General features: G+C 52.3%; 5 protein-coding genes across 5 annotated transcripts; 1 reads left to right on the top strand and 4 right to left on the bottom strand.

The window, feature by feature from the left end:
* Positions 1-1,153: 1,153 nt before the first annotated feature.
* Positions 1,154-2,095, bottom strand: CKM354_000047200 (uncharacterized protein; the record flags this gene model as incomplete). Its single annotated transcript, XM_044795561.1, has 3 exons — positions 1,154-1,500; positions 1,680-1,721; positions 1,771-2,095. 3 exons carry the CDS (start codon positions 2,093-2,095, stop codon positions 1,154-1,156), a joined length of 714 nt encoding a protein of 237 aa, XP_044651496.1.
* Positions 2,096-3,593: 1,498 nt separating this feature from the next.
* CKM354_000047100 (uncharacterized protein) lies at positions 3,594-6,281 on the bottom strand (the record flags this gene model as incomplete). The annotated part of the gene is made up of 4 exons (XM_044795560.1): positions 3,594-5,822; positions 5,870-5,922; positions 5,973-6,011; positions 6,083-6,281. The coding sequence occupies 4 exons, from the start codon at positions 6,279-6,281 to the stop codon at positions 3,594-3,596; spliced, it is 2,520 nt and encodes an 839-aa protein (XP_044651495.1).
* A 717-nt stretch (positions 6,282-6,998) lies between these two features.
* CKM354_000047000 (uncharacterized protein) lies at positions 6,999-7,874 on the bottom strand (the record flags this gene model as incomplete). The annotated part of the gene is made up of 2 exons (XM_044795559.1): positions 6,999-7,742; positions 7,800-7,874. 2 exons carry the CDS (start codon positions 7,872-7,874, stop codon positions 6,999-7,001), a joined length of 819 nt encoding a protein of 272 aa, XP_044651494.1.
* A 405-nt stretch (positions 7,875-8,279) lies between these two features.
* On the top strand, positions 8,280-9,190 carry CKM354_000046900 (uncharacterized protein; the record flags this gene model as incomplete). The annotated part of the gene is made up of 2 exons (XM_044795558.1): positions 8,280-8,503; positions 8,563-9,190. 2 exons carry the CDS (start codon positions 8,280-8,282, stop codon positions 9,188-9,190), a joined length of 852 nt encoding a protein of 283 aa, XP_044651493.1.
* Positions 9,191-9,600: 410 nt separating this feature from the next.
* On the bottom strand, positions 9,601-12,768 carry CKM354_000046800 (uncharacterized protein; the record flags this gene model as incomplete). The annotated part of the gene is made up of 1 exon (XM_044795557.1): positions 9,601-12,768. One exon carries the CDS (start codon positions 12,766-12,768, stop codon positions 9,601-9,603), a length of 3,168 nt encoding a protein of 1,055 aa, XP_044651492.1.
* Positions 12,769-12,969: the final 201 nt, after the last annotated feature.

The following is a 12,969-nucleotide window of genomic DNA, read 5'->3' as shown; positions in this document are numbered from 1 at the left end:
GTGGTCAGGGTCCTCGACGGTATTGCAGCAACGATGCGCAGTTTCGGATTCGACTCCAGTGATGCTGCGGCAAAGCGAGTGTGTGGTGTGGAATTAGGCGTGGTGAGAGAAGAGTGGTGTCGCCGGTGCAACCAGTAACTAGTGGTAGAAAGTTGGCAGCTCGCAGCAGCAAGCTTCGCGCGGAGCCTCAAAGTAGCAAAGCGGCTAGCGCATCTAATTAAATAGCAGCCGTGCACTCGCGCGCAAGTCAGATCGTGGGAAGCACCATGCTGCTGCCCTTGCAGACCCCGATTTCCGTTGCAACTTCTCATCCGCCTCGGCACAGGAGACAACGGGTGAAGGATATGTACTCTGGCCACGTTTGCTTCGTCGCATCGCAGAACAGCGACTTTTCGTGTGTGGTATGCAGGAGCAGACATGAAACGGATGATGGCAGGCGCAGTGCAGATGTCGGGACCTAGCCAATGAGGTGCATGAACGGCCTGCAAGGAATTGGCTTTTGGTGTTTTAGCCGTGCCAACCGGGCCAGGCCAGGCACCGCGCTCTCGCTCACGGACAACACGCCCGCTTGGCTTCGGATCATTGCCGCAAGCTCACAATCGTGCATTCACCCACATCGGCCACTGCCATCTTACATTATACATTATTATGAGCTCATCCCGCGGCTATTCAGAGACACTTTCACATCACGAACTCCCTCCGCAAAGCATATATGCCCAATTCCTCCGAAAAGCAAGGATATCCGAAGTCCAGAACCCTTTCGTACAACCACTCAATCACCCGTTTGCAGGGAACAATGGTCTTCTCACGCGGGATCCTGTCCAACCCAATCTCCACTTCCTCACGGATACACTGTGGAAGTCAAATTGTGAATCTTCAGTAGGACATTGACACCGGTCATAGTGTCTCTATTCTACCGTTGAGATCTTCCACAATTCCATCATAGAAGACCGTGCTTGTCATCCGATGTTCAACGTCTTCCGGCACTTTCTGCCGGATATCGCAGTCTGGCTCGGGATCGTGTGGGTGTAAAACTGCTATGGTATCGGCCGTGACAGTTTATGTCTCTGCTAATGAACCTCTTGGCCTTGGGCATGCAGAATGTCTCGTCAACGTACACAAATCCATTTGCATCCCGGTCGTCCCATGCTGACTAGACAAATAGCGAATCTTGTGGTTCTGGAATACCGAGAATCTCGATGGGCTTGACCTCATTGTTGAGCTGTTGCTCGACAGTCTTAAGCCGCAAGCTGAGCTCTTTTCGAAGAGCAATTTCCTCTTCGCTCTCTTCTGTCTCATCCGGACACATCCTCAAGACGTGATCGTTCTCGTCAAAGAGTTCTGCCATGAGGTCCTCCGTCAGGTTGCAGAGCTCATCTCCAATCTCGTCCTCGCCCTCGATGTCAAAACGTGCAAGAAAGAGTTCAGTGTTCTCCCTAGTCCTGAAGTCGTCGTTTTTGAGGAGGAGTGCCATGAAAGTGTCGATAGTCGCTCGCTTAACTGCCTAATCGTGGGACATGTAGGTAATGTCACGTTTGCCCTCCATTGCATCGTTGTTGGCCGTTGATAGTGCCTCACGGTATGATCTCAGCGGTGCTCTGATAAGAGCTCTGCACTCCTCTTGAAGCAGAACTCCTGAGTGACCCACGTGCAGCTGTTACCCTCATCGCCCTCCTTACCGATGTTCTGAGTCAGGATCGAGTTGGCTGTAGCACTTTTGCCTAGACCTGGTCAGCGCAACTGATTTTGCACAAGATGTATTTATCTTACCAGCTTGCATTGCACCATTCAGCGCGATACACACTTCTTCTGGGTATTGGGACTTCGTCCGCGTCCTGAATTCCTCCTTGAGACCGTTGATGACGTTGTTGACGGATTTGCTCAGGTTGATGGGGCCATAGAGTTCATGATGGAGCTGCCTGACGAGGCGCTCAATCTCGAGGGAATCTTCGCGAAACACTGGTGAGTCTGGCATCGGTTCATTGGCGGCATCGTACGATGGCACAACAAGGCTGTTGTCGCCAACACTGCTTGCTTTGGTCTTCTGGGTGTCGCCAGTCGCGTCCACCTCATCGTGCGCACGCTTCACACTCATATTGCAGGGGGTAAGTCTTGAGCAAGTGCGGGATGTTGGTTGGTTCGATTGAGTCTTGGATGGAATGTGCAAGAACAAGACTAGGTAGGTTGGGAAGTGGATGTAGAGAGGTATAGGGTAAGAGCGGCCTGGTGCACGGTGGCTGATCGCGTGTCGGATCTATGGAGTGCTTTCACAAGCAATCCTGTTATATTCCATGCCCGTGATACCCGTGGCACTCTTCACTTACCGGAACCATGCGCTCAAACAGCATGGTTTGCTATGACTAACGTGACAGTTTAGTGTCACAAGCACGCACAAGATTGAGAACCTACCTCTTTTCACATGATCCAGCATGTGGGCCTAACTTGAAATTTGTTCTACAGAGTGAAGTGACGTGACAAGATGCAGCATGTGATTGCAAGATTTTGGTCGGTGTCAAGTGATCGAATGTCAATTCCTGAGTATGTGTCACAATCGAGAGCAAGGGAGTCGGATATCACAGTACATGTAAAGCCGTAAGCTGTGAAAGAGCACCAGCATGAAGTGCAGCGGGAACGAGAGCCATCAAGATTGTGTGAGTATCGAGGCATATCCCAATTTACCTTGCCGCCAGGAAGCGTGATGCGTCGCTTGTGCAGTACACCTTCGCAGTGGCGTGTGAGAGACCAGTCATTGTTGAAAGCTTTGGAGCAAGTAGAACACCAATAAGACTTGTTCGCTTTTGCTGCAGCACGTACAGCTTTGACAGCTACGGCAGACTTCGTGATCGGTCCCTTGAGCACGGCGTCGACGACATCCTGATGCGCTCGAGACTTGAGATGTTTTTCTAGAGCATCTGGACCCTGCAGCGTAATCTCACAGTCTGGACACTCATACTGTTTCGAAGCATGAACTTTCGCTAGGTCGGTAGCAGATCGTGCAGCCTCTTTCTCCTGTTTCTCAGCATTCCATGCATTCTTTGACTCACGCACATACTTGCGATATGCTTCGGGACTCTCATCCGTTTTCCGGGCACGGTATTTTCTGCTTCGTGCGTTGGCGAGTTCAAGAAGGCGAGCAGCGCGATGAGCAGCCGCGATCTCAAGCTCTCAGTGCCCGTGGAGCTCTTCACTTATCGACATCTTTCGCTTGAAGAGCACAGTTCGCTCACGGCTAACAGAGTCACGAGCAGGTTCGAAATTGGAAAAGACCATCGTCTTTATGAAGTGATCTGGCAGCACGCAGCACATGTCTCCGGAACTCCGAATGGTGTCAAGTAATCGAATGTCGATATCTGAGTATGCGTCACATTCGAGAACAACGGAGTCGTTTAGCTTGATAGGGTCTTGTCATATTTTAGGTGTGCAAGTTTTGAAAGTGTAGTAGTTAAACACAATAAATCAGATCTTACCTAGGTCTCGCATACCCCGTCGTGGTTTTGTCATGTCTGGGTTTCTACAGGTTAACAATTGAAGCATGTGGTGTATGCCGCCCCATCTATCAGTCGCGGCACCCATCGCGGTCGATCGTGTTGACCCTATTTTGCATCAAACAGAGCCTCCGCAGCCGGCTTGACCTCTGTCTCCAGCTTCTCAGTCGCTAAGATGAGCATTTTCTGTAGCTTTTCGCGAAGCTGAATCTCCTGTGGATCGTCGACCTCCTTAGTCGAGCACATGACATGGAATTTGGCTTGCAGTCCCTTGAAGAAGGAGTCAGATGCTCCAAGCAGGACTGCCTCATGCTTTCGAAGGATTTCGGCAAGTTGATGTTTGATGAGGCCGTGGGCCTTCATCCAGACACCATTGTCAATCTTGATGACGTCGGTTTCGAAGACATGGGTGCGATCCTTGGGTGTGCCGAGTTTGCCCTTGATACTCTGTGCGTGGTCGTAGATCGGTCGCATGGCAATCACGATGTGGTTGTCAGCATTGTCGCCAGTGACAGCGCCCACAACGTTACCCAGGTCTCTACGCAGTACTCTGACACTCTTCTCGACGAAGGTACCAATATTGCCCTTTTCTTGAAACAAGTACTCCAGATATGGCTGGAGAGCCATCAATTTAACCTGTGGGTCGCTCTTTATCTTCGTCATCGCGTTTGCCAGAAGTCGGTATAGCTGTTTAGTTATATCCTTTGGGGCGTCGTTGACTTTTCTCATGAAATCGTCGAAGAAGCGACGCACGTTTGCCGAACGCAGTGAAACCAGCTCGCCAGTCCAGGATGTGTCGACTGCATTCTTTCCACGGCCCTTCTTATGCCCATATCTCTTCAGCAGAGCCAGATGTTGTTGGGTGCTGTATGATTTTGCCCAGCCCTGGAGAAGATCCTGTGCCTCGCATGCCCAATTGAACTCCTCGTCGTGAATCTTATCCAGGATTTCTTCCTCGATTTGTTTGTTGAACCCTTGGAAAATCTCAGCCACCACGGATGGGATTCGAGTCTGAGGCTCGATGATGACGCTCTCCACTTCATCCTTCCGATCTAGGTGGGTCTTCGAAACATACATTTTGAAGCATGAAAGCAGCGTTGGAAGCTGGGTGGCTACAAGATGTCTTGCCTCGTTCAACTTGGCTTCGGCCGGGGCCAACAGGAGGTGCTTTCGCAAGGCCGGTATACTCGTTCCATCTACAGAGAGAGTAGGAGGCTCATCGACAGCATAGCCGGCCTGATGCTTTTTGTAGGCTGCGTTGCCGACGCAGAAGACCGGAAGTTTGACAGGGTCGCTGGTGAGCTCTGCGTATAAATCTTGCATTCCACGGCATACTGTATGACTGCGCATTCGAATGCGACGCTCGCGATGCTGCATGGCTCGGCGGCGTATCTCGATAACAATCTCGTCTCGCTGCTCCGATAGTTCGAACTTATCAACGCCTCGCACACGCTTCATCCGAAGCATGATCTCAGCTTTTTTGCGCTCCAGTTCTTTCATCTCGCTCTTCAAGGTCTTTAGGGTCTGGAAATCTTTGCCGGTGCCCTTGACTTCCGTCTCGTCGTCAATGGTATCGGCATGAGTGAGGACTAGGATGGTCCTCGAATCTCCACGCGTAGAGTGGCCCCTCTTTAATGCATCTCGAATGAACTTGTCATCGTCAGCTCGACCTATTTCCGCGACGACCATGTAGTGTGTGCAAAGCTGAAGATGTTTCATGGCATTATCCACACGAGTCTTGTTGGCGTCCGAAAGTCCTGGAAGATCAACGAGCGTGATGTTGTGCTTGAGGAGAGGGACATCAAGCCCGAACTTGATGTGACTGACTAGGGGCCAGAGAGACGGGTTCGGCTCGCCGTCGCGCTCCTCGACTGTAGTCATGTATGGAGCCAGATGCCAAAGTAGCGTCTGGGTAGTGGCCGCGTCAACAGAGATACACGCCTGATCCGTCAAACACTCTGCCATAAGCTCATCCGCCCAATCGCACAAGGTCTCAACAATGTGTTCGTCATCCTCGCTAGTGGCTGAGGAGAGGAAATCGTCTGCCGCCGAGATTGTGGCGAAATCATTGTGCTTGACAAATAGAGCGCGGAAAGCGGTTATGACAGTGCGCTTGATGGCAAAGTCTTCCACCGCCTGCTCGTTATTCTTGGGGCCTTCAACAGCCTCTTCTTCCTTGTTGCACGCCCGAAAATAGTCGCTGACCAAGTTGCGTATGATCTCATGCTGTTCGTCTTGGGTGAAGAAGAAGACTTGTGCAGCAAAGAGCTTCTCCTGGTCCGGGAAGAGTCCGCCATACTCTTGCACGACCCAAGTGCAGCTACTCCCAGCATCGCCCTACAATTGTAAGTACTGGGCCAACCTGTACATTGGGAGTACATTACCTGTCGAGCGATCATGCCGAGACTGAGAATTGAGTTAATGACTGAGCTTTTGCCTGCGTCTAGTCAGTTCGTGCCATAACGTGCCAGTAAGCAATTTACATACCGGCCTTCATGTCGCCCACAAGTGCGATTCTGACTTCCTCTGGGAAGTTACTTGTCGTACGCTGCTTAATTTCGCGAGCAGGCCCTCGACGGTCGCATCGTTATACGAACTCTCCATCAGTGGCTTTTCGAGCATACGTACGATGGCGTTAGTGCCTTCGATGAGATCGCCATATTGCTGCGAGAAATAGGGTGAGGATGGATACTCCTCCTTGTTGACATCGTGCGGCGGCACCATGTCGTCGCACTGCTCGGCAATGAGATCTTCGGGGACATCATCCTCGATAATTTCTTCGTACGAGCGCTTCATTCTGATCTGAGTGATCGTCTGTCGACAAACTTTGCACTATTTGTCAGCGGTCTTGATGGTTATCGAGAGATGTTGCAACAGTGGCGAGGGTCTTCGTTGTTGTGGTGTTGTGCGTTGGGTGAGACGTTAGAAGCAGAGTGGGGGCTGGAGTGGCTTTTTGTGCTGCGATGGTAGAATTGCCAATTCTCAGTGAAGGCCAAGTGAGAAGCACGGCCCGGAGGTCCATCCTCACGGTAGACGTAGAGCGCCCCGTTACGGCGACTTGTGTTCCGGTGAAGCAGTCACTTTGAGAATATGATGACCATTCGCGAGAGTAAACTGCCATCACGTCCAATCCGCTGCTTCACTTGGCTCATGTCGGTGATGCTGCAACCTGTACTGAGCCTCGTGCTGGGAGAAATGCCGCATGATTACTGCCAGACCGTGTGCAAGTGAAGTAAATCATCTTCTTTTCATACGATTCAGCATGTGGACCCTCCGTGCAATGACACACAGAGTGGAGTGGCGTAATACTGCAGCATATGGTCCTCAAGAGATTGGTCGCAAGTGATCGAGCGTCGACTTCTGAGCCTCATCGCTGGGGAGGTAGCATATGATCGAGGCTGAGATTTGTTCCGAGCGAGATCGTCCAGCCCGACATGAACCTGCATAGTCTGTAAGAAACACAACCGGGAAAGGGGACTCCGAGCAACTCCATTACATTCTGTTCACTGTACATTAGCAGCAACCACCCGCAATACCAGCCTTTTTGGCCGCATTCTTGTCCGTCCTAGCCAATTGCACCCCTTTCCCAGCATTGCCCCCTCCAGCTCCAGGTCCTTTCACACCACTTCTTCGATCGTTCAAATCATATTTCCCAGCTTCAATGTTCTGATATATCCGCTCTGCAACCTCGAGGAAAGCCCTCTCGACATTTTCGCCGCTCTTCGCTGACGTTTCCACATACTGCATAACTTTGTTCTCTCGACACCACTCTTCCGCTTCTTCTTTCGTGACTTGCCGCTTGTTCGGCGCCGAGCTGTCGCCTGAGACTGTTGAAGAAGCAGCGAGATCGCTCTTGTTCCCTACCAGCACGACGATGATGTCGTCCTCTGCTATTTGCCGTAGGTCGTGGAGCCAAGATGTGACCGAAGCGAATGTGCCCCTCCGCGTGATGTCAAACACGAGAAGAGCGCCAGAAGCTCCACGAAAGTATGACCTCGTGATGGACTTGTACGTCTCCTGCCCTGCCGTATCCCACAATGAAAGCTTCATGTGTTTCTGCACTGGCTCTTGGGGCTTCCCTTTTGACTTGGCATTGCTGGCTGGTGTCGTTGCAGGTTTGGGCGCAGATGCGGGGTTGTTGATGTTATACTCAAGACTCGCAGGAGGACCGACAGGCACTATGCGCGAGCCAAACTCCACGCCGATGGTCACATCGTGGTGACTGACGAAGCGTCCTTCGCAGAGGCGGATCGTCAGCTACGGCAATCAGCGAAATGCTGAGACATGGAAGGAGAAGGAGGACACGCGACATACACTGCTCTTCCCGCTACCGCTATCTCCGAGACTGACGATCTTGGAAATGTAGTCGTAGCCCACCGTTTGCGCCATCCTGGCGGCTTCAACGTAGTCGTGGTGCTTTTCAGTACAGATTTCGGTCGTCTCTGATTTTCAGGAATAGGGACAGGTCGGTCGAATAGCACGGAGCGCAGGGTGGTAGTGGTGGGAGTGGAGTAGCGAGGCGATGTTCGGTGGTGTGTTGTCGATAGCGGGCAGCTCCAGCGTCGACTGTCGTGCCATGACGCGCGATCACGTTCACATGACAAAGGCAAACCCAAAGCTTCCCGTCGCGTCCATCTGTTCCCTCCTCGAATCTTGCACAAGACAACACATCGTGACACGGGAGAGCGCCGGAGCACAGAACGTGCCAGACTAAGCCCGTGGGAGGCAGAAGCATGCACCGCGTATCAACCAGTGGTAACGATGCCGTAAAGCACATGCTCAGTAAGCTTTGCCATGACAAGAGTCATTCACTTTGCATTCCCATTCACCCCTCCACTGTCTCTATATATTCGCTTGACCCACCCGGCTCTGGCTTTCCCAGTACATTCTAGACTTCTTCCGTCCTTCCTTCATTCCTCGAAACTGAATACACTCGCTGTCACCAGAAATATACGCACAATGACAGCCGACGCCACCACTGCTGCCAATGGGGCAAAGAAGCCCGTGGTATGCGTGTTGTAAGTATACAATGCCTTCTCTGATCGACCAGTGCAACGATACTGACATGTATTTCTAGCTGCGGCGCCTCCGCTGGAAACTCGCCCGCTCATCTCGCCGCCGCCCGCGACCTCGCCAAAGCCTTCCACGAAAACGGAATCAATCTGGTATATGGCGGCGGGACCGTAGGTGTCATGGGCGAGGTCGCCAAAACCCTCGTGTCACTTTCTGGTCCGTCGTCAGTGCATGGCATCATCCCAGAAGCTCTACTCAAGTATGAGCGCAAGGGCGAGAACGGAGAGACCGTCTCGTTGGAGAAGTTGATCGATGAGAAGCTATACGGCAAGACCACGGTCGTGAAGGATATGCACGAGCGGAAAGCCATGATGGCCAAAGAGGTCATTGAGTCTGGTCCTGGGGGTGGCTTCGTCGCTCTGAGTGGAGGCTACGGAACCCTCGAAGAGCTGATGGAAGTTGTCACATGGAACCAGCTCGGCATCCATGCTCGAGGCGTTGTCGTCTTCAACGTGGAGGGCTACTGGGACGGTCTCCTCCAATGGGTCAAGAAGTCCGTGAACGAGGGTTTCGTTGGGGAGGGTAACGCCAATATCATGGTCGAGGGAAAGACGGCGAGTGAAGTTGTGCAGCAGCTCAAGAACTATAAGAACGCAGAGGGGAGATTTCAGCTGAACTGGGGACAGAAGTGAAACACCGCACAGCATTGAGTCTTGGTGAATGGAGAAGGATGGCTTACTTTTTCGACATAGCGAGGCGTTGTAGGTATACACGGACGTGTAATATTGGCGCTCAAAATGCAGAATAGGGCGTTGAGCGCTTACCACAGATTACGACGAGAACTATCAAAATGAGAGAAATACATGAACGTTCCGCAGTCCGGCGACTCCCTCAAGAGACGAAAGTCCGCATCCGAAAGGAAATATTATGATGCCGGGTCAATTGCTATCGGCTGCTCACCCGCGTCAAGAACGAAGAAAGGGTGCAGCAGGTTGATGACACTTGAGAATATATTTCCAGAGTCGGTAGGTGCCACATGTGAAGGCAGCAGCTTTAGACAAAATATGTGCATGACTCTGCCATTTACATACCACAGCAGCATTCAGTACCCTTCGATAGGGCCTTGCCAAGGCTCTTCTAACACCGGCTCATCCACCATTTCTTCTTCCCTCAAGAGTTCCATCTTCTCAAGTTCACGCGTGAAGTAATCGAGCTCTTCATCAAGCATCCCCTTATCAACGCCCATCACATCTGGGAAATTCCGAACATTCCACCAATGTGTCAGCGCTCGCAGACTTTGTTCTAGAGGCAGAGCGTCCTCGACAGTGCCATCGACATCACCAACGCACGCACCTCCCATACCTCCTCCGCCACCAGACAACCAATCATCACGCAGTTCTGCGGGGACTGAAAGCCAAACAGCGGTGATGATCTTCATGTTTCCTTGACGCCATTTGCGGCCGCAGAAGGGTACTTGAGACTTGAACAGCTTCAGTGTGTAATAGCGAAGCATTTGAATCGGAATCTTGAGCGTCTTTTTGAGGTGGTTCGAGCTCTTGTAACTCACGAGCAATAGCGCCCGATGTGTCTTGCGTCTGGTCACTTTTTGCAGCACACGAAGGTAGTTGATGGCGCTGAAGACATTGCGATAAGAATAGCTCTTGAGCGGCGTGGCTGGGAGTGCTGTCTGCGGGTAGCCAAGCTCATCGATCTCCGGAGGATGGGCGAAATCTGGGGTTTCAAATGTCGGTGATAGGACTTGCTCGGGCGGATCGTCTCGTTTCAGCTTGATGGGTGGTGGCGCGGCCTCGTCTTCGGATTCTTCACCGGCGTCTCTGGCTGTTGGCGAAATTTTTGCTGGTGGGCCTGTGCGGGAAGTAGCCTGGCAGAAGTAGAAAAAGTTGCGATCTTCTCGATCCAAGCGGAAATGGCAGGCTCGACCAATCTCCTGCGTCTGCCACAGCTTGAGGATCAAAGGTACGTAGTTGGAGTCCAGTAAAAGCTGCGTCATGTATTCGTATTGCAAGATGTGCGAGACCTTGAACCACTTTAGTAGCAGCAGCAGGATTGCGCTCAAAGCCTTCGCTGCGATCTCCTGCGAACGTTGTTTGTCGAGCTCCTCCATGGTATTCTCAATCCCGTCCGTGTGGCCGTTTATGCCGTTCTCGCCTGCTTTCGTGCCGTTCACGCCATTCGTGTCGTTGAACTGAATGCCAGCTTGCAGCCCATTCTGACCATTACCCTTAGTAACAAGGTCGGTAACATTCTGCAAGACTGCCTTGAGCAACACTATCACCACGCTCTGCAGATGTGGCAGGGAGTCATGGTAGTAGTCATTGACTTTTGTCAATCGCCGCTGCTCGTCGGTTTGCGGTATTGGTTTGCCTTGCTCTGCTGTCTGTGACGGATCGGGGGTTGCCAAAAGCTCGAAGTCGTCAACGACTGGGGCCTGTTCATCATCATCAGGCTTCTTCCACCCTCGTTCTTGCTTCATGAAGTCGACACGTGCCTCCCAGAGCTGTTTCATGGCACGAGTTGCCCGCATGCGTTTGGCAAATAGCTCGGCGGCCTCGAGAATACTGGTGGGAATGTCAGCACCATCCCACCTCCTCCCCACGAGAGCATCTTGTAGTTCAGTGCTACCCTTGCCGCCGAGGTCATTGCTACTGGCATCGAGGGGTGGGTACAGAAAGGGAAACATTTGGTTCGTCTGGTAGTTCTGCTTCTTTCCGGCCTTACCAGGCCCCGCAGGAGAAGGTGGTGGAGAAGGTGCTGGCGTTGCTATGTGCACAGGCTGATGCATGATGGACGATGTGCCTACCGAGGGCGCTCCAGTAAAGGCTACCTCTGGTACCGTGGCATAGCTGGGTCGACGATGCTTTAGCGGTGGCAGAATACTGTTGTTTTCAGGTTCCAGGGGGAAAAGCGGCGGAGGAGGTTGATATGCTGGGTACTTTGAGCTGATCTCTTGCCGAAACAGATGGTAGTCCAAAGGAGACGCTGTTATCAGCGGTTGTCCGCGAGTGTCCTTTTCCACCTCGCTCGTCTCTTTCAGTGATGACTTGACTCTCTCAACATCCGAAATGCCTCCAAGTGTGATCAGGATGGCTTTCCAGGCGAGCAGAAGCATTTTCGTTAGCGGTATCGGTGCATGTTCGTCCCAACGCAACCTGGCAACAGTCTGGGTGAGATAGTTCAGGAAAGTGGGCTGAAGTGCCAGAATGTCTGATTTTAGTGCCTGTCCATTGCCTGCAGTTCTGGCCACTTCGACAAACAAATACATGAGTGTCAAGCAACACCACAAATCCATACTTTCATCTCCGCGCCGAGATTGAGATTCGTTGCGCGACGACATATCCGGGACAGAATTTTGGAAGTCGCGATCACATATCTGCCGAAGTGTGTCGTACATGGCCACCAGACCGCCGCTGGAGTGCAGCGTATCGACCATGGCGACAATCCATTGCACTTGCAAACTCGAAAATGCGTACTCGTCGAGCCTCGAGCCACCAAAGTTGCTGTTTGGGAACAGATCTTCCAATGCACAACCTTCTCGACGCCCTGCTGTCTCTTTCCATATGCCCAGCCCGACGTAGGTCAACGTCATGAGAGCTTTAGTGACCTCTTCCGGTGGCGCATCTTTTTGTTGCAAAGCAGTTATCTTGGTTTTGGTGAAAGCCCTTCGCGCATCCTCAGTGACGTCCAACCAGTCGACCTTGCCCTCCTCGCTTGCCCTCCACTCATCGTTGAACACTGATTTGCACCTCCGGAGCCTTTGCAACTCATCTTCGCTGTAGCTGAACCATTCCTCCAACTCCACCGGAAATGATTGTGCGTCTTGGTAGTCGAAGTCATACACCTTCTCGTCCCCCAGCAGCTGCTGTTTTGGTGGAACCTGAACGTTGGGAAATGTGTTCCGTATTCGCTTCAAATCGGCCAGAGTCAGACTATCGGGCGGTTCCTGTGTGAAGTCGGGTGGGTCTGACGGCTGCCCTGGAGGCGCTGGTGGAGGTTGCGAAGGAGGTGGGTTCGATGGCTCGCGTATCAAGGCCGGACGAGAAGGCACAGGAACAGCAGCTCGAGATGCGGGCAGTGCGGGCTTCGCAGTCGGGTCAACGCTCTCCAATACTATTTCAGCCTCTGCTGTGTCTACTGGGGCTGTGACTGCGACGCCAATAGCATCCGCTGCATCTTGCGACTCGTCCGTTGGTCTCAGAGTGGGACTCGCCTCGCCTGCTTTGGGCAGATTGGGGTTCTCGACCTCATCCATGGCAAAGAGGCTGCGGAGGCGTCAAGGGTGATGTTGTGACCGCAGAATGCGGAGATTAGAAGGTATTCACTCCATGATACGCGATGTAGTGAGAGGCGTGGAAAGGAAGAAGCTCTAGACGCGAAGCTATCTTCTGAAACACCCTCGACCACGCTGTGGCTGAACGTTCCTTCCATTGTGGCTCAGCAGTCGGCGGTTTTT

This window comes from Cercospora kikuchii (genome assembly GCF_019650295.1).
Source record: "Cercospora kikuchii DNA, contig_00001, whole genome shotgun sequence".
Classification (NCBI taxonomy): Eukaryota; Fungi; Ascomycota; class Dothideomycetes; order Mycosphaerellales; family Mycosphaerellaceae; genus Cercospora; species Cercospora kikuchii.
The sequence above is the reverse complement of the archived record's forward strand: the minus strand, read 5'-3'. Positions and strand labels throughout refer to the sequence as shown.